The sequence below is a fragment of the Saccoglossus kowalevskii genome, chromosome 16 (genome assembly GCF_978046115.1).
Source record: "Saccoglossus kowalevskii chromosome 16, keSacKowa6.1, whole genome shotgun sequence".
Classification (NCBI taxonomy): domain Eukaryota; kingdom Metazoa; phylum Hemichordata; class Enteropneusta; family Harrimaniidae; genus Saccoglossus; species Saccoglossus kowalevskii.
In genome coordinates, this window is record NC_140656.1 from 25,271,616 (window position 1) to 25,298,286 (window position 26,671).

General features: G+C 34.2%; 1 protein-coding gene across 1 annotated transcript in view; it reads right to left on the reverse strand.

Moving 5' to 3' along the window:
* The window catches only part of LOC102804810 (alpha-2,8-sialyltransferase 8F-like), a 42,449-nt gene extending 16,149 nt beyond the window's left edge, over window positions 1-26,300 (reverse strand). Inside the window, exons 1-5 of the mRNA XM_085491272.1 lie at window positions 25,863-26,300; window positions 13,349-13,486; window positions 9,002-9,146; window positions 4,943-5,055; window positions 4,641-4,730 (exon numbers count right to left, since the gene is read on the reverse strand). Of these exons, the coding sequence (XP_085347398.1) occupies window positions 4,641-4,730; window positions 4,943-5,055; window positions 9,002-9,146; window positions 13,349-13,486; window positions 25,863-26,086 (710 nt within the window). The 5' untranslated portion in view covers window positions 26,087-26,300. The remainder of the gene's footprint in view (window positions 1-4,640; window positions 4,731-4,942; window positions 5,056-9,001; window positions 9,147-13,348; window positions 13,487-25,862) is intronic.
* Between the last annotated feature and the right edge of the window lie 371 nt (window positions 26,301-26,671).

Genomic DNA, 26,671 nt, shown 5'->3' on the forward strand with positions numbered 1-26,671 from the left:
AAAATGAAAAATCACTGAACAAATATTTTCTCATTGCACCTGAACTGTCAAATTTACAACGGGAGTTTGAAAAAACATACTGCACTGACAACAATGAGAACAGAACACAGCATCATGACCTCACAGGCGGAAAACTCTCTCGTGTAACACAAAACGCCATCAAACTCAGTGATGTATTTCATCAACATGGAAATCCATTTGAATCAACTAATGAGGATGAAATTTACAATCTGCTCACCAAGGAAGTTATGAATGAAACTGCTTCCAATGACATCATTTGCCGTGACCACATTGGTCAACAGATGTTTGAAGGTTTTGTCACAGAACGCCTGACAGAAGGTAAACTTTCTGTGTGGGACAAAATGACCAAAAAAAAACTTGGAACATACAAAAGCGCTAATGCATCAACAGAAATCAGAGTAGGAGATAAGATAGTCAAGATCAAGGAAGAGCGAGGACTCTTGCAACGCTTCATCATTATCTCCAGAAGTCGACCAGAACTTGACCTGAAGGAGTGCATTGGAACTTATGAGTTAGGTGTGATACCAAGATCATTATTTGCTGCAGATGGGTCTCTTCTGCTAGCCTATGATAAGGTTTCAATACTGCATCATCTTGAGAAACTCATTAGTAATGCACAACAGGCTGAAACTGACAGCAATGAGGCAACTGAAAGTGAGTCATCAGGCAATCAAGCAACACATCTACCACAAACAGTATCAGCTACAACAGTAGAACATACAGATGTGGTGACGTCAGCATACCGAGTAGTCATAATCGACGGAATGGCTGTAGTAAACTCAGTTTCCAAGACTGACCAAATGAAGACATGTCAAGAATTTGCAGACTCCTTTCTTGCGATAATCTGTAACATAGCTGAAAACTATGACGAGGTTAAATTGGTATTCGACAGATACATGAACACATCACTCAAGGAACAGATGAGGACAAAGAGGACCAAGGGAAAGTCAACATATTACCATGTGAAGGACACCACTTTAATCAAGAACATTTCCCTGAAGGACTTTCTGTCGGATATCCGAACCAAAGCAGAGCTCAGAGTATTTGGCTGACAAGGTTGTATGCCACAGTCGCAGCCCAAACAACAGACTAAAAACATTTATGGTGACCTCAGGAACACAAACCAGAGGCAATGTTTATATTCAAGATTCGCTTCTTAGTCACAGCCAAGAAGAGGCAGACACATTGCTGATATTGCATGCTGTAAGTGTTTCCCATGAGGCAGAGCTTGTGGTAAGTTCTCCGGACACGGACGTCTTATTGCTACTTGTCTACATGTATCCAAACTTGCCAGTTTCTACATTATTCCTCACTGGAAAGGGCAGGATGAAGAATAACATTTCTGTGCGTGACATATACAACAAGTTGGGACAAAAGCGTGCTTCTGCACTGTTGGGTTTTCACGTTCTGACAGGCTCTGACATGTCTGGTAGATTTGCTGGCAGAACCAAAGACTGGTGCTTCAAGGCATTCATGTCTTGTGAAGATCAAATCTTGGAATCATTATCAATGCTAGGAAATGACAATAATCTTTCCCCTGATGCATGCTCCCAACTAGAACGCTTTGTTTGTGTGCTGTATCGATCAAAATTCCACACAAAAGTAAATGAGCTTCGCTGGTTCTTCTACTCAAATCGTGCAGCCGAAGGAGAAAACCTTCCACCAACTTCAGGTTCACTGGAATTGCATATTCGTCGCGCACACTACATAGCCATGATTTGGAAGAAAGCTAATGAAAATCACCCAAGCCTCCCAGCACCTACTGCATTTGGTTGGACACTTGACGCAGGTTCAAGACACTTCTCTCCTGTTCGATGCATGAATCCACCAGCTCCTGAGGCAGTACTGTACCTAATAAAGTGCGGATGCAAACGTGGATGTGAAGGAAGGTGTAATTGTCGCAAAAACAATATCCCCTGTACAGAAGTATGTGGATGTTGGGCATTCACTTGCAACAACAAAACAAGTCAACCAGGGATAAATGAGTGTGAAGACGATTGATGTATATTTCTAAATCTACACTTATACTGGTGTATATGTGACTTTGTGACATTTTTTGATTAATACAATAACTGAACAATAACTAACGTTGTTTTAAAATAATTTTGTAGATTTGTTTTTTGACTTTATCATGCAACAAATTAGTTTAATCAAACAGCTATTTTGTTTGTATATTTATTTCCAATATCATTGTATAGATTACGGTGTTCAATTCAATAGAATTCAGAATGGAAGCCATCTTGACCATAGGCATGTAAATCATAATTTTAGCCTAAATTTGAATATAGCATTGCTTTCCTCGTGTCCAAAAACCTATATCTAGACACTTTGTTTGTAGTTTTAACATGTGTATGAGTCAATATATTTAATTATTGCTAAACGGCGGCCATTTTGGACGCCATCTTGGATTTCAGACCCTTAGGAAGTGAACAAAAATTGACACCCTAATTTTTATTAAAGCTTATGATATCTTCTTTCAAAATCAAGTGAGTTTTTGCTTTTACCAAAAAAAATACACGAAATTACAAATGATCCTAGACTAATAGGCACCATTCGTTTTTTTTAATTAATATATATTTTTTATATTGTTATTTTTGTTCATTTATGAACTTTTTTTGGTTTCACTTGCGTTGTTATGTTTTTTATGTCTCTGTGATCTTAACTACGAGATGACTGAGTTACGATATAATAAAACTTAATTCACATACATGTACTTCACTACCCCGGTAATTGTATGTGGTGGTATTTATTTATTTCATAGGATTTTCATTTTTGAACCTATTTCTTCAGTACAATGTCGTAGATGAGAGCTCAAATTACATACATTTTAATATTCACAAGTGATGCAAAATTTGGTTTGTACCATTTTTTTTCTTGCATAAATTCAATTCTGAAAAGAGCACCCCAATAGGTAAAGAGTTTTATTGGGTTTTCAAAAACACCTGGATGATGGTCGGTAGACTATGTAAGTACAACAGACTGCTGGTGATGTCATCGTTAGGACGGTATTCCTAGAATAGCGCCAGTTGTTAAAGAAACATAAAACTTTAATTCTCAACAACAATGAAAGGACCAGTTACTGAGACAAAGCCATACTTCCTGCGAAACCCACCAAATATGAAACCCACTTACCGTGAAAGCCACTCACCACAAAGCTACTAGTATTGTAATGTTTTGATAAATGCTAATTGGGAGAAAAACAAATCTGTTCACGTTTTTTGTTCATGCTGTTGATGCACCAACATACTATGGACCCTGACCTTGAGTTTATCATGCTTATCTATTAAATGATAACAGCTTATCAAATGCTGACACTACTATAACTATAGCTTCCAGATTGTGATATGTTTTACGTTAGGGGCCCCGGCGAAAAGTTGATAAAACGACACAAACTCAACTTTGAGGTAATCCTGAGCAACCAAATTTATACATGTTGCACTGCTCAGGAGAATCAACAACTAGCCAAAAGTTTTCATCCTTCTTTTCCCCAGTTGTGGTTGCCAGGCAGTGAAAGCACCAGAATATGCACTCCCGAGAAAACTATGGTGTTCTATTGTAGCAATTATGTACATAATGGGATGTTACCATGGCAATATTAACCAATTGCAACTTGTTCAATTGCTTTATTAATGTAGTAGCAATACTTAAAATTATGATACAATTTTTCATTTTTCAGAAATGCAATTATGTTTTATATGCAACACTGCATAATTTCACAAATTATAAACGATGAACATTTATTTTATATCAAAGTTTATCGTTCTTATCTTTGACATTACACCGACAACTGTATCCAGAAACATCTAAGCAGAGATATGCAAGTGTGATATGTAATAACATTCTCTATACTGTGGTGTTTTATAGTTGATATATAATTTAAAAAACAAAAACATTTTTTCAAAACAGTTCAACATGACTTGATCAATCACCATGGCAACAATAATTGTTGAATTGTGCTATTAATAATGAAGCGATATCTTGAGATTTTGGTAATTCCTTTAGGGACGACGTCAAAAGATCAATGTGGATAAAAAACTTATTTGCTTTAGTTTGGGGGTGGGGGGGGGCCTCAAAAAGTTTCCATCCTACAAAAACGATTTTATTTTTAAATGAAGTCCAAAAAATCTTGGAGTATTTGTAGTTTTTGGGGGTTTTTTATCCAATCATGGACTGAAAAAACAGAAAATGAAAAAAATCACATCCAAGACAAAAAAATGATTTGGTCTGAGTGTAAATATGTGCGTCAAATGAGGTGCATTTGTAAAGTCTTTTTACACCCACCCGACAACCAACTTCTATGCAATACTACTGTCCGATTATCAATTTGTATTTAATGGTAAATGTAGTCTGACGCCATGACCAATATTTATCAATTAAGTTTCAGTTGGGAGGAGGGACTAAAGGAATTAAGTTTTTTATCCTACATTGAACATTTGATGTTGTCCCTTAGTCAAGTCATCTTTTCAGAATGCAATCAGGGAAGCACAACAACTGTCATAATTATCACCATGACTTTCTTTTCTAAATAAATATTAATCATAAATTTGCATTTTCAGATTTGTTGTGAAAATTTATTTTGTGGTAGAAAAGTTTTGGAAGAGAAAATGTGTTATACATACCTGTATGAAAGAAGGGATTTATTGACTGTGACCAGATTACTTTTACTGCCAGTATCGGTGGAGTAAGCTTTTAGTGGAGAAACGTTACACCTAGAAAAACAAAGAATAAATTATCACATGGTATTGCAAAATTAAGTGATAGATAAACTAGACATCTGACAGGTATATTGTCATTCAAATACAGTCAATAATAGTTAATTTCTGTATAATATTTAGCAGTGAAAATTACACAAAAATTGTCAAAAGTTTTGTTCCACATGTTTTTTCAAATACAATCAATTACATCATTTTGCTTTTTATACCTGAAAACATATTCTGTGCTGTCAATGTCATGACCACATCCACTCCCAAGGATGATACCACCATTACCTACAATGGTGCATGTATTGTAGTGTTTGTCACCAATCGGTGATACCTGCAAACAAAAAAATAAACACAAATGTTTTATTTCATAATTAACTGAAATGATAATTTGTAAAATTAACCATTCAAATACGGTAATATTACACACACGCATAATTCAGCAGTCAAGCATGCAGGTACACATGGGCTCAGCAAGTTGACTGTTGCACTGTAAAACACTTCTATATAGTTCATAAGACTGAGGTCATAGGTTATAGTTCATAATTCTGAATAAACAGGTCATTGGTTATATTTCATAATTTTGAATAAACAGGTCATAGGTTATAGTTCATAATTCTGAATAAACAGGTCATTGGTTATAGTTCATAATTCTGAATAAACAGGTCATACGTCATAGTTCATAAAACACATTATAATTCACAAGTCATAGGTCACGAGTCTGAGTAATCAATCATTAAGTAAAGAAAAGTTCATAGGTCAGTTTGCAAGAGAGTAAACAGTAGCTCATAAATTTGAATAAACAATAGGTCAAAGTTCATAGACCATAAAAGCATGTTTGAGGTCTTCACTTTTTGATAACATAAGCACAGTTTACTCCCTCGCTTATTATGACACCCTCAAAAGCTATAATTTGAGTTCCTCTCAGGGGTGAACTATAGTTAATTCCCATATTTTGAACTATGATTTAAAACAGTGTCATCACTGCCATCCCTGGAATATTGCCGTTAATGATTTTGTCGCAATTTCCGTAACTATCACTGTAACTATTCATAACTTATACATTACTACTTGTTTTGTACTATTATTAATTCTTATCTATATTGGAAAAATGTTTTGGGGATTATTAATTTCCATAAACAATATGCAACTCTCCTTCTGCAACACCAATTACATCATTACTTATAGTATATCACTTAGCAGTATAACAAGAATGCATGATGAAAGACCCATTCTATAAATGGTCAAATAATTCTTGGTTGAAGTAAGAAACTAGGGTGCATTATCATAGCATGGGTTATATTTAGGAACTCCTGCCAGAAAAATTTTACAAAACATAAGGACAAATTAACAGCTTCTAAGGATGGTTTTCCCAGATTAACATCAGTTGCTAATGGCACATAAAACATTAATTCTCAATGAAAAGACTGTGATAAAGCTCTACTCACTGCAAAAGCTACTCACTACCAAAGCCGCTCACCGAAAAAGCAACTCGTAGTGAAAGATATTTATTAAAAATATGCATGTAACAAGTGTGTTTCGTTACATTGATACAGTGTTCTCTTTTTGAATGTGTGGTGTGTGGTGGGAGTGTTTGGTTTGTGCTTTTACCACCAGAAGAACTTGCATAAACTAGTGCACAACACAACATGTTGCATACTTTTTCCATTCTGCTATTATTAATGACTAACCCAATGTTGCAATACGAAGTAATCCATTTATCTTTGAGTAAATTTAAACATCAACAAGCCATGCATGGCACAGTCCCTGTTAGTTATCAAATTTAAGATATAGTTTTATTTATAGTAATATAGCTGGAATATAACCATGTCAGGAATATGATTTTTTAACATTAAAATGATTGACATTCGTATCTGATCGTCAAACAAGTACTTGTCCATAATGAGAGATATTGCTCTGGAACGGCATTCAAAATCAGCCATTTTGAATACATGTATATATATAACAAGATGTATAACGAATATATAAAATTTGAATATATAATCAGTCAAAGCATTTAAGAGATATGGCTCTAGAAGCCCAATCATTAAAACAAAATGGCCGCCTGTCAGCCATTTTGAATCCAATCTGAAAAATAAAATGATGTGCATCAGGAACCCGTAATGTCTAATGTATGTACCAAGTTTGAACAAAATCCATCCATAAATGCCAGAAATGCTTGATATTTGATGATTTTTTAGCACAAAAATGGCCGCCATTCGGCCATCTTGAATCAGATCGTGAAACAAATTGACGTGCATATGTATAATATCATGTATGATGTATGTGTGAAGTTTGATTGTGATTGGTCCAGGCATTTCTAAGATACAGGTCCGGACGCACACAAAGACGCACGCACGCACACATGCACGGACACACGGAGGTCAAAACATAAGTCCCCGTTCGGACTAAAAATGTGATCAACAAGTCATGAAATCTTGTCATTGGAAATCATTTTACTTTTTTGATTACAGTATCCAATGTATCCTTAATGTGAATGACCAAACTGTTTTTCCACTTGACCTGTTGATGACCATGAAAGTGTTAAAATCTTTCTTCACACTCTGTTTGCCTGTCAGAATTATGAATCACCAGTTTTTAGAAAATCAGTGCTAACAGATTGTATTTCACTTCTGCTTTGCCACTATCAATATTCAGGAATTTTCGGAGAGTATGGTCATTAAACACAGTATTGTGATTGGTCACAGTAGGCACAAGATATTTACATACACCAAACTCCCACATCTGGTTGGCAAACAAACAGTTTTATCAGGAAAAAAAACAACAAGCAGCCTCTCTAGTATCAAAACAATCAGACAAGAAGTTGAAAATATCACTTTTTAGCCAAAATAACAAAAATATTCACCAAAATTAGAGAATTATAAAAATCATCATGAAATGAACAAATCTAAGAGAGCTCTACCCAAATTACATATACACTAAAGTATTAAAGCAATCAGGCTTGTAATTTTCAAGTCAAACAAGCAGCCTCTCAACTGACATAGCTCCGCAGTTAGCAATGCACATTTCAATTAAGGAACTGAAGATATCATTAGAAAATGAACAATATGTATCAAAGCAACGAACCTTGCTGTTTTCAACAAGAATTCAAAAATATCACTTTTCACCAAAAATGACAAAAATAATCATCAAAATTAAGTAATTGAAGATATCACCGCGAAATTAACAAGGTCCACATGTAATACCTATATATGTAATATAAAAGCAATTAGACTTGCGGTTTTTAACAAGAAGTCGAAATATCACTTTTTACCAAAAATGACAAAAATATTCACCAAAATTAAAGATATCATTACAAAATGAACAAATCTGAGAGAGGTCCATATGTGTACCTATGTATGTAATATCAAAGCAATTGGACTTGCGGTTTTCAACAACAAGTTGAAAATATCACTTTTTATAAAAAATGACAAAAATATTCACCAAAATTAGAGAATTAAAAATATCATTACAAAATGCACAAATCTGAGAGAGGTACACATGTAGTACCTATATATGTAATATCAAAGCAATTGGACTTGCGTTTTTTAACAAGAAGTTGAAAATATCATTTTTTACCAAAAATGACAAAAATATTCACTCAAATTAGAGAATTGAAGATATCATTACAAAATGAACAAATCTGAGAGAGGTCCACATGTAGTACCTATATATGTAATATCAAAGCAATTGGACTTGCGGTTTTTAACAAGAAGTCGAAAATATCACTTTTTACCAAAAATGACAAAAATATTCACCAAAATTAGAGAATTAAAGATATCATTACAAAATGAACAAATCTGAGAGAGTTCCACATGTAGTACCTATATATGTAATATCAAAGCAACTGGACTTGCGGTTTTTAACGAGAAGTCGAAAATATCACTTTTTACCAAAAATGACAAAAATATTCACCAAAATTAGAGAATTGAAGATATGATCATGAAATGAACAAATCTGAGAGAGGTCTACCCAAGGTACATATACACCAAGTATCAAAGCATTCAGGCTTGTAGTTTTCAAGAAGAAGTCGAAAAAGTAAAACATTGACACGGACAACGTACGCCGGACGACGCCGGACAATCACTCATATGATAAGCTCCGCTCGACAAAGTCGACAGCGGAGCTAAAAAGTTGACACAGACAATGACGGACAATCACTCATATGATAAGCTCCGCTCGACAAAGTTGACAGCTGAGCTAATAAAAGAATTTAAATACTACATTAATTTAAAGTATTTATGTCAGACGATAGTAAAAATGACAATACATATATATACCTTGCCAAGGATATTGAAGACTTTCTTTGATAGCGTGAAAGTCCGACTTGGAGAAGCGCTGTAAGGTAGTTTCTGACCAACATGGACATTCGTTTTTGTAAGTATATAATTGTTCTTTAATTTAACAAAGTCTTGTATTTCTTTCCTGTGAAACAAACATTATTACAAAGTCAGAATAGAACATATATTTCATGTATACCAGTGCTGTGGTAAGGACAAACAAGCAGCCTCTAGACTGAGATTGCTCCGCTGTTAGCAATGCACATTTCAGTTAAAGAACAGAAAATATCATTAGAATATGAACAATTGCTATCAGTTAGCAATTTTGAAATAAATTTGGGGGGAAAAAATGATATGCATCAATTACACATTATGTTTAATGGACATATCAAGAGTATGTCTATTCACAATCAGTTCTGAATGACAGAAATGCTAGAAGTTTGATGAAATTGGTAGCACTAAAATGGCTGTTTTTCAGCCATCTTGAATTGGATTTTGAAACAAACACAATTTTGAATGAAATCAGCAAAGGCATGTCTGAGATACAGGTGTATTACACACAGAGGTAAACTTAAAAGTCTTTGTTTTTGTCGTAACAGGAACTGAATGCAATTTAAAATACCAGATTTGGAGAGAAGTTTCCTATTGTGCAAAGTGAACATTTATGGTTCAACCTCAATGCTATTGACAGCAATTCAAGTTTTGAAACCTCTGGTGAATCCTACACTGTAGAGACAATCAATCTACCAACAAGTTGGTCAGTCAAAGCCTTTTACTGGTGACGCCCCAGTGAAGTTTATATTACAGTCAACGATAATGAACCAACAATCCCCTTTTACCCCTATCCACAAACCCCATTCAGTACATCTGTTAATACTATACAATATTGGATAACAATGAAATTATTAAAAAAAACAGATTTTTTTTGTATGTAATTTGAGACTAAATAGCATTTCACAAATTTTTTCTTTAGCAAATCATTGTTAATGATACAGTCCCAGTTTGTCATCTTTTATCTGATCACAAATTGAATTGTTATAGAGATGTATTGCTACATGTACATGCATAATATATTGGATATGCAAATTAATGGTCATGTGACATTGTTTCAGAATAAATTTGTATGTACCAGTATGTGACAAAAATATGATAATACATTTTCATAAAACAAGATGGCTGCCAGTTGGTCATCTTTGATCAAAATACATGTCCATGTCAGTTTGTTTCATAATCACAAATGTGAAAGGAAATGTTCTACAAGTCTTGGAGATATTGATCTTTGATCTGATAGCAAAACAAATTGTCATGGACATGTATCCTAACATGGATAATGTATGTAACAAATTTGAACAAAAATTGGCAAAGTGTTCTATGATACCATATTTTCAAAAAACAAAAATGCCTGCCAGTCAGCCATTTTGAATCAAATCACTAAACCACTGCATGTACATGTACATGTATGTCCCACATAAAGTATTAGGGCCGTGCAAAGAATGAAAGAATTTGATCCTTTTTAGAACTTACCTCAAACAGGAACTAATAATACATGTTTTGCAACATTTGGCTTGGCTTAGCCCGTTAAAAAATACATGCAACAATGTAGAGACAGACAGCTGCATGGTCGGGCCAAACAAACTGACATTACTATTATCATACATGTATAAAGTCGTATTGTACTATTTAATACTGCAAATAGTGAACACAAAATGTAGAAGAAAATACATCTTATCTTGTACATGTAGTTCGACTGTAGCACAATTAGAATTAACAGTTGTGGAGTCATTATATAAATTACACTTTCAACAGCCCTCAATAATACCTCATCAAATAAATCATGAAACGACAACTGCAGCGGTATACCTGACAATGTAAATATACTGTAAGCTATAAAAGTAACTTGTACAAAATGCCACCAGCACTGTTCCCTTTAATTATTTTGAATCTTGAAAATAATGTGAAAATTTGCCCATTTTCCCCTTGAAATATTTTTTCCACTTACAAAATGCATGGAAAGTTTCTCAAAAGACAAAATTTCACTGAAAAACTACAATTGAATCTGAGAAAATTGAGTGAAAACAAGGCTTAGAGGGAACACTGGCCGCCAGTCACATGTGGTCCACGGGGTCTAATGAAATTGACTACCTGTACGAAACACAATTAACCATACAGTTTTGACTATAACATTATTGTTGCATTCTGAGACCATTTTGAATGCTTTACTGGCCGAGGGTTCAGACTAGCTACATGTATTATGCACCTACATGTATCAGTGCTTTCAAGGCTTTAAGCCAGCTACCTGTCTGTCTGTCAGTTTATAGACAGACACTTCACACTTAGGCAAAATTTCATTTGGCCGACAATGAGACAAATCTGTAAAATTAACAATCCTTAAACCTATGCAAACCCCAAATCTGTGTAAACTCCAAACCAGTGTAAAACCCCAAACCAGTGTACACCCAAAACCAGTGTACACCCAAAACCTATGCAAACCCCAAACCAGTGAAAACCCCAACCTAGTGCAAACCCCAAACCAGTGTAAACTCCAAACCAGTGAAAACCCCAACCTAGTGCAAACCCCAAACCAGTGTAAACTCCAAACCAGTGAAAACCCCAAATCTGTGTAACCCTTAAACCAGCATAAACCCCAAACCTGTATAAACCCCAAACCTGTATAAACCCCAAACCTACGCAAACCCCAAACCTATGCAAACCCCAAACCTATGCAAACCCCAAACCTATGCAAACCCCAAACCAGTGCAAACTTCAACCTAGTGCAAACTTCAACCTAGTGCAAACACCAAACCAGTGTAAACCCCAAACCAGTGTAAACCCCAAACCAGTGAAAACCCCAAACCAGCGTAAACCCCAAACTAGTGTAAACCCCAAACTAGTGTAAACCCCAAACTAGTGTAAACCCCAAACTAGTGTAAACCCCAAACCAGTGTAAACCCCAAACCAGTGCAAACCCCAAACCTATGCAAACTTCAACCTAGTGCAAACCCCAAACCAGTGAAAACCCCAACCTAGTGCAAACCCCAAACCAGTGTAAACCCCAAACCAGCATAACCCCTAAACCAGTGTGAATCCCAAATCAGTGAAAACCCCAAATCAGTGAAAACCCCAAAGCAGTGAAAACCCCAAAGCAGTGAAAACCCCAAAGCAGTGAAAATCCAAAGCAGTGAAAACCCAAAGCAGCGTAAACCCAAAACCAGCGTAAACCCAAAACCAGCGTAAACCCAAAACCAGTACAAACCCCAAACCAGTGCAAACCCCAAACCAGTGCAAACCCCAAACCAGTGCAAACCCCAAACCAGTGCAAACCCCAAACCAGTGTAAACCCCAAACCAGTGCAAACCCCAAACCAGTGCAAACCCCAAACCAGTGCAAACCCCAAACCAGTGTAAACCCCAAACCAGTGTAAACCCCAAACCAGTGTAAACCCCAAAGCAGTGAAAATCTAAATCAGTGTAAACCCAAACCAGCGTAAACCCAAACCAGTGTAAACCCAAACCAGCGTAAACCCCAAACCAGTGTAAGCCCAAAACCAGTGCAAACCCAAAACCAGTGCAAACCCCAAACCAGTGTAAACCCCAAACCAGTGTAAACCCCAAACCAGTGTAAACCCCAAACCAGTGTAAACCCTAAACCAGTGTAAACCCCAAACCAGTGTAAACCCCAAACCAGGGTAAACCCCAAACCAGCGTAAACCCAAACCAGCGTAAACCCCAAACCAGTGCAAACCCCTAAACCAGGGTAAACCCCAAACCAGGGTAAACCCCAAACCAGTGCAAACCCCAAACCAGTGCAAACCCCAAACCAGTGTAAACCCCAAACCAGTGTAAACCCCAAACCAGTGTAAACCCCAAACCAGTGTAACCCCTAAACCAGTGTAAACCCCAAACCAGTGTAAACCCCAAAGCAGTGAAAATCCAAACCAGTGTAAACCCAAACCAGTGCAAACCCCAAACCAGTGTAAACCCCAAATCTGTGTAAACTCCAAACCAGTGTAAATCCCAAACCAGTGTAAACCCAAACCAGTTTAAACCCAAAGCAATCATAACCACAATCTGTGTAAAATTTACCCTACTCGGTTAAAAGAATTAAAAAAAAATTTTTATAAACACTTTATGTATTTCCATATATCCATTATGCCTTCATGAAATTCACTAAATGAATGACAAATTGGATCAAAATGAATTTGTTATTTTCATTTATAACAATTTAGCATGAATTTTCAAAAGAGTGACTAAATTTAAATTTGAATGACTAAATGCATGACAGTAAGCAATAGTGGTGATAATGCAAATTAAATGTAGAAAATTCTTGCAGAAATGAATATACATGTACCTGATGTGTTCTAACTTGGTGATGTTGCGTTTCCATGGATATGATAACCGCTCAGTGAATGCATTGATCACTTTCATGTTGCCGTAATCATAAGAAGTGACGTTCCCAGTTGTGCCATTCACCACTTTTCCTTTTGTACTGCAGTGAAGAAGAAATTATATTTATATCTATTTATCCCTGCCAAAAAGTCAGAAAAAAAATACATTGACAGTTAACAAAAAATCTACATAATTATAAATAGATTTTACCGGTAAATACTGTCACTACTAGAAATATGTATGTGCTAAAAATATCGAAGCTTTCAAGAATATGCAAGTAGCATTCAAGCCTACTTGATTACTATATGTAGTGGCCCTTTGCTTTAAAGCGGGAGGGTCGTCACCTGCGCGTGCACGGGGATTGAGTCCCAAGTGACGATAACACACGCTAAAAATGCAAAGGCTCATGGGTAGACACTTGTTTGTAAACAATGACATGCTATGGCCATCTGACGCGTGCACAGGTGACGCCTCCCCTGCTTTAAGTATTAGTAAAAGTCACTAGGGCCTAGAACTATATATCTGATCATTTATTAGGATTAAGGTTCAGACAAAAAAGAAGTTAATACATAAAAATTGACCTGTGATTCAGACATTCTCTAGAAGTTACTAAGGATGCTACTATAGCAACCAATACATCATCTAAAAGAATTATTTATAGTCTTTTCTATTGCAATAAATATTTACTGACATTGCGGAAAGTTGTGTTGGCAAACAACTGGAAATGTGTGATGAATGGATTTACTGAATTTGCATATGCACGGTTGGGTATTGTCTGTGGAGTCTTTGACACCATCTTTCATATCCTAGGTGCATGATTAGAAATGGATAGAGGTGGCAATATTTTTGTACCAGTTTGTATTTTGATTACATTAACCTTTAAAATAACATGAAAGATAAACTCTGAAAAGCTTCCGTGAATGCAAAATACATAATCACTGTAAGTTTTTTTTTATAAAAACACATCTAGGAAATAAGTATTCCCGACAGTCAGTGAAAGAGTAATAGCATTAGAGGGTCATCAGCCAACAGATGTCCAGCATCAATAAAAAGCAAATTTGATCAATCTGTTCTGGAGTTTTTGCAAACACTGAATGAAATATGCAAATAAGCTATTTAATATGCACAGATATGGCGCCCAAAACTTACCCTATGGTACCTAATGTACTAAATTTGATAAAATGAAAATTTCAACACGCATCTATGTATCAAATTTTCTTTGAAATCTGTTAAAAAGTTCTCGAGAAAAAAGTATAAAGGCTTGCAAAATGGCTAATCAATATGCTAACTAATCAGGTCATAGAAATATGTTAAGTACATGTACTTTTTGAGTAAAAACTGAAAAAGGGTGAATTTAGCTAATTATTATGAAAATTAGGTCATTAATAAGAAGGAATTTCAAGCAAAATTTAATCAGGTCTGTACATTATCCGATACTATGGTATAAAGTTTCATTGCAATCAGTTAAAAAGTTCTTGAAAATGAGTGAAAATGCTTAAATTCAACTAATTAATATGCAAACCAGCAAATTAATATGCAACAATTTATAATCAAAACTAATCAGGTCTTAGCATTATCCTGAGCGTCTATGTAATAAGTTAAATACTGATGATAATAACACACTGTCAGCATCCTTTATTTTATGTTTTTGCCATATTACCTCAAACCCTGCAAATAGAAGTATGCATGGAATCATGGGAAGAAACGATGTGTATTGCTGTGTGAAAACTGTCATAAAGGAGAATTGAAATCTACCAGGTGTGCTGTTATTTGAATAACAAAGGATGTTTATGATCTACTGAGTTGCCTACGTGACACAGGAGCTAGTACACATTCTGATTGGTTCATGTGGAAACCCAGATGGTGTCACTGAATCACGCTTATAAATTAGACAGACTGAGGACAGTAAGGGTCCATCATTTCAATTTGGTATCCAGTGTACATGTGTGCTGCTACGATATTGTGTGACAGGCTACAACCATCATTCTGTGAGACTTGTATGAACTGCTCTTCGATCTCCTGCTTTCAGCGGTGCCCTCCAGACTACTAGCGTTTGTTGCACAAGCCATTGACTGTCGTCCATTATTACATCCTGGAACTGTGAGTTATCACCAATGCACACTTTCCTAAGCCATCTCCTATTTTAGTGACTTTATTCATTGTATTTTTCTGTGCTTTATTTCTTGTAATTATTTTGAGAGGTATTAAAGCCAGGAGCTTTAACTCAATATTTTGGTGTATGTGTATTTCATTTCATTTCCAGTACTATTGTCTTGTCTACCCCATTCTAGCAGTAAAAGAACCCCCTCTCCAGTGTGAGTTCTGTGGGTGGCCCTCTCAATTGCGATAAGCAGGCCTTACATTGTGACATTTTGATGTCAGAAGTGAGATTGTGATTCTGATTCGGATTGTGAGTCTGATTTGGATTTTATTGTCAGTAATCCCTTGACTAAATTGACTGTTTGGTAACTGCTCAGGTCTAGAGAACACTGTGTTGTCAGACCATCTTCTACTGCTAGGTAGACATTAAATTGCTTTATTTAATACTACTGGAACTTTATTTACACCTTTTAAAGCAAGGATATTGATAATGAACTTAAAGAGTTAGGTAGAGTTTTGGGGTATGATGGGGAAGAGCTGACTGAATTTGTGAGGGCAGAGTGTGAGAAAAAAAGAGCGCGAGGAGAGGGGTCGAGAGAGCAGCCAAACGCGAGGCTGAAAGGTTGAAGCGTGAGGAAAGAGACAGAGAACGCGAGGCTGAAAGGTTAGACATATGTACATGCATACAATGACACACACACAGGCTTCCATTGTATGCTTCAAACACTGAAGTCAAAAATACACAGCTGCACAATTCATTGTACAACATGGTGAGCATTTCAATTAATTACAAGATTCAGTATACACCAATGTTGTTATTAGACATATGACGATCTAATTAATTGAACCCATTCTGACTATTTACACCACTTTTCGGTCACGTGATCTATTGTTCTACCACTACTCTTGTTTCGGCATTTATGTTAAATATGCATTAATAACATAGGAAAATTAATAAAAAATTAATTTTTAATATTTTTTTTCAAACCTGAGGATAAATAATAAACAGCTAATGCATCATTATTAATTTAAGTTTTCATTTTTACCATACTCGGCCACGTTAGCGCCCAGTGTCCTCACCTCAGAAAATCATAATTTTTTTTTAGGGGTGAGCGCTTACCCAAGCACCCCCCTTCAGAAAAGAGAGAAAATTGTAATTTTAGTTCCCCATGTGGCAGATTGAAGAGGATATTACGACTTTGGATGGGGGAAAATAAAATTACGAAATTAGTTGCGTCATCATTGATATTTACAATGAAGAAACAGAAATGTCACAAAAAATATGTACATTTTATTAATTAAAAATATTAATTACGTAAATTGAACCACCTGAATTTAAATTTTAAAAATATTAGAGTCTGTTGGTAATACATTGTTTTCTTTTCACATGAATGCAAAAAATGTTGAAATATAACAATACTTTATCATGTAAAACATTTTGAAGTGAAAGAACAGATGGTGACCAGATGGCATTACAGTAAGAACTCTGGGAAATAAAATTTTTCATACAATGAAATACAATTTTGAAATCAAATTGTATGATTAAATTTCTACAGATTGTTGTCTAAATGTCATCAATTGAGACACGTATTCAGAACAGTGAAAGGAGGGGTCACAGGCTACAGATAATGTTATGTTAGGACGCAAGAATTGGGGCTGTTTTTTTTATTAGTTATTGTGCCTTGAGCTTTATTTTTGAAAAATGTGCGAGTCTCTTGAATGAATGAACAATTTTACCCAAAAAAAAACAGGATCAATTATGAATACTGTGTTCAATGTGCATCGTTTACATATTTAAAGTGATTTCGTTAATTTATAACTTTATTTATTAATTCAAGGAGGTATACAGTTAAGTAGATAATTGTTCAGTTATTTTATTATTCAGATCTATTTCTTTTTTCATTGGGATTTCTAATATTTGTTATGGAACCCATCAGTTCCATCAGTTGCAACAGAGAAGTATAAGCAAATAAATTATTATTAATCTTAGTGTACATCCATATTATGACAATAGTTATAGAGTCAACATTTAGCGTCTATGTTTAGCGGGAACAATTGTAGGTTAATGCGCGGTGGTCGACGCGCAGCACGTGTTCGAATTTCATGTAAATAAACAATGTATTTTGCACACATTGTATACGTCGCTATGAGTCTTGTATCAAACAGAATGTGGCTCAACGAATGCCGCTACTGTCAAATACTTTATTTTTGTTTGCAATGAATTTTCGCTATTTTTGTTGAAGGGCCGTTTCAGTGAAAATAAAATCCAGTGAATATACCTTTTGTCCAATATTCTACATCAAAAATCAGTGAAAATAAATTCCATACAAAACACCTAAAAAGCCTCATCAGTGAAAATTAATTGCAGCGAAAATAAAGTATTTTACTGTACTTTATTCTCGTTTGGAATTAACTTCTGCTATTTTTGCTGAAGGAATAATTCAGTGAAAATAAAATCCAGCAAATATTATCTATTTTTCTTTATTCTACATTCAACTCAACAAAAATCAGTGAAAATGTCTTTTCAGTGAAAATTAATTCCAGCTAAATTACGGGTATTTTACAGTACATGTATAATGAAAAATATAATTGTCATAATTTCTAATGTTGCGAAAATACTAACTACAAATTAACACAAATGTTAATTTCTCCTTTTATTTAGGCAATAATTAGCAATTAGTTATGATTTAATTAGCAGTGATTACCATCAGTGATCCATGTATTGTTTTCAAGTAAGAGGGAAAAAAACAGAAATCTGAGATATCCCTGAAATATTGAAAAGGCAGTATCTGCCCATGGTAACGGTTCTATTTATAAGTGAATTATTAAATATTAATACTTACTCATATTGCTGGTATCACATTGTATTCTAGCAATTGTTTTATTAAAAATTATTATAAAATGTTGAAATTTTACTGCTAGAAATGTTAAAATTTTTCATAATTTGAGTGGATTTACCAAAAATCATGAAAACTCCATACTTCATTTTCACTATTTTTGGTGAATGAATATTACAGTGAAAAATAATTTATATTATTTATACAAAACACCCAAAAAGTCTATTCAGTGAAAATTTATTCAGTATTTTCAGTACCGGTATTATTAATTGAAGTATTTTACAGTATTTTGCAATTTTAAAGATGCAATATGGACAATATTTTTTTATTAATATTGTTTTTCGAAAGTTTAGACCAAATTAGACTATGATTCATCATATGTTGCCGTTCCAGAACGCACAGCAGTATTGGTCAGATGGAAAATCAGAATCACTATACTTGAGTGCAATGATTGGTGTTTTACACGTACCGGTACATGTATGTACCAAATCGTACATGTGCTTTAGAGAATTTTATTGTTCTAGTAACTAATACTTCAAAGTGAACTACCAAAACAGTGTGATTCTAATTTAATTCCAATGTACCCATCAATATACAGTATCAAATAACAATTATTAAAAATTACATATTACATACTTAAATAGCAAAATCTGCAAAAATTGTTATTAAAATTAACAAGCAGCCTATCGGCTGAGATAGCTCTGCTGTTAGCAATGCACATTTCAATTAAAGAACTGAAGACATCATTAGAAAATGAACAATATGTATAGTATCAAAGCAATCGGACTTACAGTTTTTAACAAGAAGTCGAAAATATCACTTTCTACCAAAAATGACCAAAATATTCACCAAAATTAGAGAATTGAAGATATCATCATGAAATGAACAAATCTAAGAAAGGTCTACATGTAGTATCTATATAGTAATATCAAAGCAATTGAACTGTTGGTTTTTAACAAGTCGAAAATATCACTTTTTACCAAAAATTACAAAAATATTCACCAAAATTAGAGAATTGAAGATACCATCACAAAATGAACAAATCTGAGAGAGGTCCACATGTAGTACCTATATATGTAATATCAAAGCAATTGCACTTGTGGTTTTTAACAAGAAGTTGAAAATATCACTTTTTACCAAAAATGATAAAAATATTCACCAAAATTAGAGAATTAAAGATATCATTACAAAATGAACAAATCTGAGAGAGGTCCACATGTAGTACCTATATATGTAATATCAAAGCAATTGCACTTGCGGTTTTTAACAAGAAGTCGAAAATATCACTTTTTACCAAAAATGACAAAAATATTCACCAAAATTAGAGAATTGAAGATATCAACATGAAATGAACAAACCTAAGAGAGGTCTACCCAAGGTACATATATACACCAAGTATCAAAGCATTCAGGCTTGTAGTTTTCAAGAAGAAGTCGAAAAAGTAAAACATTGACACAGACGACGACGACGGACAATCACTCATATGATAAGCTCCACTCGACAAAGTCGACAGCGAAGCTAAAAAGGGTTATAAACACAAATTGATTCAAATTAAAAATTATAATAAGGAATTACTCACAAACAAATTTGATTGCGTATCTGTTTTTTGCTTTGTTTTTTAATCTAGAGCACTGTGCAACAAGTTTAATTTAAATCTGACTTTTCGAGATATCAGGAATTGCCTAATTTATGCAAATTTAGATGATCAATCTGCAAGTGTTTCAATCCGTCTGAGGATTGCTCCAGATCTTGTATAGTATCTACCAAGTTTCAATGAAATGCTATGATTGGTTCTTGAGATATCAGTGGAAAAGTGAAAACTGACTAATTATTATGTAAATTAGGTAATTAATAAACACTGCTTTCAACTAAAAACTAACCTGGTCTTTGCATTTCCGCAAGAACATTTATGGAACAGACATATATACATGTACACTGTACATGTAAACACACACACATGCATGCATGCGTGCGTACGTACGTACGTGCACAAGCACAGGGAAACCACAAATAATACTTTGCATAGGGGATTTGAAAAACATGACAAATCTATTTTTATGAATATATATTATCAAACTGTTTTACGAGAAATGTATGATATTTTTATTAATTTTTCAAAATCACATTGAAGACATTGATTATAACCATGGCAACAAGAACACTTTAATTAAAATAATGAAATAGTGCAAGTTCATATCAGAATAATTATCTAAATGGTGACTGTTCATCAAATGTACATTTATACTCATATGCAACACCAATATTAAGACAAAAGTAGAAACACAAGAACACCATCATTTAAATAACACTACATTTTAATAAGTTACGCAACATATTGAATTTGTGACTTTTTCACCACCAGACTTTTTCGCCCAAAATTGTCTGCACTTTTTTTTTCTTAAATACATGTATATTTTTCAATATTTGTGGAACCCTAATTTTAGAGCCAACAGACACAAATTTTGTCAACTTTTGGTTTTTACAAATTTGGCTATTTTTGTCGCAATCTTCTGAAGGGAAGTGCAGACTATAAAAACAGGACTAATTTGTGATGATAAAAGGGAACTGGTGGTGAAAAGGTTTATTTGTACTATGCATTCACCAAAGATACAGGTAAGGTCAGGTCATCTGGTCATTTTTTTTTTTGAAAATATATTCAGGTTGAAAAAAACAAAATTTATTTACTCATAAAATGGAGATAAACTTGATATATTGGAGACTGTTTCACTGGTTTGGTGATAGTAATGACTTGTCTTTTGAAAACATGATGAAAACGAATAATGGTGTAGAATAAATTCAGTAAGAGTAAAAACACTATCTCTGTCAAACGCTTGCTTGTAATGGTATTGATCAGATGTAAATATTCTATGAAAACATATAAATAATACAATAACAAATTATATGCTACATGTTTTTTTTAATAAAGTGAGAGAGTCGCCACTTGTTCATGTGGAAGATGATCATATTATGTCGTTGTTTACAAACTAGCATCTACCCATGAGCCTTTGCATTTTTAGCACAAGTTGGTATAGTAGATTAGGGCTCAATTCTCGTGTCAGCGCAGGCCACAACTCCTAAGCTTTGAAAAAGCACCAAGGACTATTTACGACTTTACGACTGATGAACAATTAGAACTGGTGTAGATTACTGGAATGAAAAGTTTGACATATGATCACGTTTACAGACAAGTATCAGGTCATAAAGCTCATATCAACAGTTCAAAATTTAGCGATCAGATCAAATACTCAACGTAACCTTTTCAAACGCATATTTGTTAATTTACTTTGCGACAAGAATATCTCAAGAACATACTAAAGATAATAGAAAAATGTGAGTGAATCCAACTACCGTATTCCATCTATTAGATGCACATGTCACTTTATGTATTAAAATAAAATATAATTATTTTGATCACATACAGTACAGTACGGGGCCGGGCTTTCTATATGCTAAATTTTGTTCTTTCATAATATCTTATGATGTGATGTGGTGTATCCATGGTCCATTTTCACTTCCAGTGCAGCCACAAGACACACTGCATCACTCAAGAAAATAACTTCCATACCCTTTAAAAGTCAGGGCGAGGCCATGGGGTTATGTCATTGCACTATTTACCCCTGCTATACGAGACATATTTCGGCAGAGTAGTTTGCACAATTTAGATACATGGCAGTTTTGAAAGCATACTTAGCAATCTTAAAACCATTTAAAAGTTACTCTTGGGACTACAGTGTCTCTGCTTTTTAGGTATGCCTCTAATAAGGCAAATACAGTACTGATAATGATGCCTGTCTGAGAACTATAAACCAACTGATGGTCCAATTATTTCATTTTTCTGTGAATAGAATGAAACTAATACTTCCAGGAATAATCATATAAAAGCTACAAACCTATCAAAGTACCATGATTTTCTTGACTATCACAGTACGGTAATTTCTCTGTGTAAAGTTCTTAAAATCCAGATACAAATATGAGGTCACAGAACTACTACCCTAATATCATCTGTACTTTATCGTAATTAGTCATGTGATGACAGTTCGTTGGGTATGGAATAGCGTATATTGTTTATATTTGCAGTAATAGTGTATAGAACTTAATTGTTAGCTCAGTTTTATATTCACTTATTTCACGAATCATTTAAATAAAACCCAAAGTTAACCATAGAATCTATTGTTTCCCTAAACAATTGAAAACCTCGTGACTATCCCGACACTAACAAATCACTGAAATTAAACTCAGTGACTATTTTCCTAGTACAGTGTATTCTTCTGCATGATATTGTACATGTATAACGGCATACAGTACTAAATTATTAAATGAGAATTAAATATTATAATAAAATTATTTAATTATTAACAATAAAACATGTTGTATGAATCAGAAGATAGTTTTTAAATAAAAACTAATGGCTCATCATTCAGATTTTCATTTACAAGCAGACAAAATGTTTTTTTCCTATGAAATTCAATTATATTTTTAAGCCCCACAGGATCCGATGGAATTAGCCAGCTACCTGTCTACTTGTTATTTTAGACAGGTACTCCCACATGTAAAACAGATAAAATATAAATATTTGCAATCGTTTCTAAGATTGAAGACAATAATACTAAAGCACAAGAAGAAAACAAAACGATATACGTAAAGGTTTCAGCAAATTCGGAAAACAGTATGGGGAGTAAGATTGAACAAATTTAGGCATGTAAATGTGCATTAAATTTATTTTATTTACGTTACATTTGAGAAAATGTTCTCAATAAAATCATTACATTTTCTTCAGGAATTCACAGCATATTAGCATTTCCACCATCTAAAACAGTTCATAAGCAGCCTAATTTGCATAAATTACATTTTATATGTTTTTCAAGAAAGTTTCATGTCACAAATGATGTGCCCATTCATTTTCTCACTATATTTTTTCATCATTTAATAGTTTACATATTAAAAACTTTTGAAATACAAATAATATTTGAACATTATACAAATATTGACACCAGCAAGGTCAATATAAAGATTAGTCAACCTGAAAGAGCATTGTTGGTCGAGACTAAATTTGTATTTAGTTTTCTTATATTTATTTCAATATTTTGGCTAAAGCAGAAAAAAATTAGAAACAGCCCATTCTTAAATGATGCACAAGCTGACAAGAAACAAATCATTTTTTTGGGATGGCCCTATTTTAATATTTTTTTTTTTCAGAAAGGCACTACTTTTTGTGTGGATACAGCCTTGTTGTTGTCATGGCAGCTGGGATTTTAACCAATATTATTTTAAGATGTTGGCTTAAAAAAATGTTTTACAGAGACAAAGATTTTAATGAATGGCTGATGAGATTGGGTGTGCAAACTATATGGTGTGCTTTTGTTATCTTAAATTACTTAAAAAATCTGGGTTTATCATTTTGTTCTATGGAAATGTTTCAAAATAGAAATTTTCACAAAATACAGTACTGTAAAGCACAAATTCAGGATGGTGTTTCCTATTACGACCTAACCATATCATTGTACTTGGCAGACTAATGGCAGTTGACACATGATTTATCATTGTATGTCTTTTCTAATCAACCATAAAACATATGGTACCATTGTCCCACACAGATTTTTAAAATTTAGGAAATGACAAATCAAGATCCCACATATCACAGAAAAGAGTTAAAACAACAAAGTCGTTCTACATGTATTTAATCATTTTGCCTGTTTTATGTATTTTGATCATAATTTTTTGATAATTTAAACATAATTTTCCATTGGCTATAATCGAGGTCTCAATCATAATTTTAAAGAAATTCTAAAAATAAATATTTTTAAAATTTGGGAATGTTGACAAAAGATGACCTTATCACTCAAAGAAAATATGTAATGTGGAATAACTATTTCTGTTGAAAACAATAATTTAGATTACATGTATGAACACATTTTTTCTTCTCTGTGAGCAGGGCATATTTTTATATCTTTGTTTGACAGTTTCCTGTTTTTGTGTGATTACAAATTTTCTACTTCCTGGTGAATTGTTTCTAGAAATGCACACCATACATAGTAAACTATTACAGACAATCATTCTTAGAGTCAAGAGGTCTTTAGGAATGAATGATTTAGATTATGAGGAAAGACATAAAAGATGAGAGGAGTAAAAAATTAAAAAAATTAATAAAATTTCTAATTTTATTTCTCAATTATGAACACTTTAATCAAAATTAGACTTTATTTTTAATTTAATGGCAATTTTTAATTGTATTTATGTCATTTTCAAAAAAGTTACATGCATATATTCTCGAGAGGAGCTACGTCACAGAGCGTTCTATGTTGCTAAGACACACACCACTGTACCATGTATTTCTGTCGGCTCTGCATAAACTGCAGTCAAAACTCAGCTTTGAAATAATCCTAAGCAACCAAATTTGTTGTACATGTACATGTAGAGGGTAAACTTTTCACACTGTTCAAGAATCTCAACAACTATCCTAAAGTACAAGGATTTTTATGAGTTTTCGATCATATATTTTTCACTACTTTAGGTTGCCAGGCAGTGATAATGCTTACAGTAAATGTAAATACAAATAAAATTTTAAAAGCATCCAGTATCAATTTGGGAATTTTTATTTTTGTAAAGTAAATAGGAATGTAGCATGTCCAGGAGTATTTGGATATTTAGGATGGCAAGATATTAACTAATAATAAATTATGAATACAGTGTTTGAACTGATTACTAAAGACTGATAATACCAGGAGAACCAAAACAGTTTTCTCTAAATTGTATGAATCATATGAGAAGAGGACTAAACCGAGAACTGACCAAAATATATCAAAAATATTCTAATTAATAATGGTATAGATCATGTTTAAGGCCTAAAATGAGGGACCTGAGGAACGGTGGTTGGATTAGAAGTTTTTATAAAATTTGTGAAGATAAGGAAATAAAGGAACTATCCAAGATATAAAATCCCACTATGGCTGGATTAAACAAGAATAAAAAGGAAAACTGTAGGATCCCTAAGATCATCAACTTGACAAGTAAATTCTCTTAGCTCTGATCAATAGAAAGCGCAAAAAAACTAACTCTTGTATATATTACTCAGGTGAAATTAATTTTAAATTTAATTTCCCCTTCCACTTCCTCTTTACGGACAACCAATATAAGGAATTTAGGAGATATCAAAGGAAATCCGAAACTTTCTCACTTGCCGGTGGACATTTACAATTGTGAAACTGAACCACAAGATGCTATGTATGAATGCGTTTTATGCTTTCTTTTAAGCAGTCTCAAAAGATAATACACTCATAAATACATGTACATGTACCTAACCGGCAGTGTTTCCGATGGGTTTTTGATCCTGCATGTACCTCGATCATCATGGCCACGCTGTCGTCGACCATCAATGCAACATATGTCCTGTCTATGCACCCAGAAAGCGCCGCAGCATTGCTAAAATATACACAGTTCCCGGTATCTTCCACGAATCAACACATGGAAAGTCAGTGACCTCGTGACCATGCGTATACGACAGATGTCATTAACATTGAACGAAGAATAAAATCAAAATACCTTTGTTTAGTTCGTACGAGATTCACTTTTTTTCCTCTTCGCGTGCTCTGGGTAACGTAAGATGAACCGATGTAGTCTGGGAACATAATAGTTAAACCCACCGCAAGTGAAATACACACTCCTAAACACATCAAAAACAAAGTCTTCAGAGACAACGGACTGCATGATCGGTCACCATTAGCATTACTGGGTTGTTTTGATCGGGAAAGTCGATGTGCTTCCATCTCCCCGACCGCGTCTGATTGCCGCCGTGAGTGAGTGTGGGTGTCACTGACGCCGTATGGGCCATTGAATGACTCAATTCTATCGACGAAGAGTATATATTGGCACAAATAAGAGGAACTGTCGACAAACGAACGCCATCCACGGCCTCACTTATAGCATGATCACCAGATAAGCAGCAAAGTGATAGTATTACGCAAAAGACCCCCCCCCCCCCAAACCGGGTTGAGTGCGCCCTCGTTGTTGAGTTTTCTGAAACATCCAAGAAGAATAGTGATTTCTGATTTACGGTATAGTAATAACACCGTTTTATTCCTCAGCTCCTGAGAGCGAGGTTATTTGTAGATATGCTGGCGATCGCCTCTGTGTTTCCGGAAGTACTACGGGGGATTGCATGATATGAGTGGAAAGTCTTTTGACTCCTCAGCTCCTGAGAGCGAGGTTATTCCTCAGCTCCTGAGAGCGAGGTTATTTGTAGATATGTTGGCGATCGCCGCTGTGTCTGCGGAAGTACTATGGGAGATTGCATGATGGGAGTGAAAAGTCTTTGGATCTGTAAAATAATTTTAGAAAAGTGAAAACTAAAG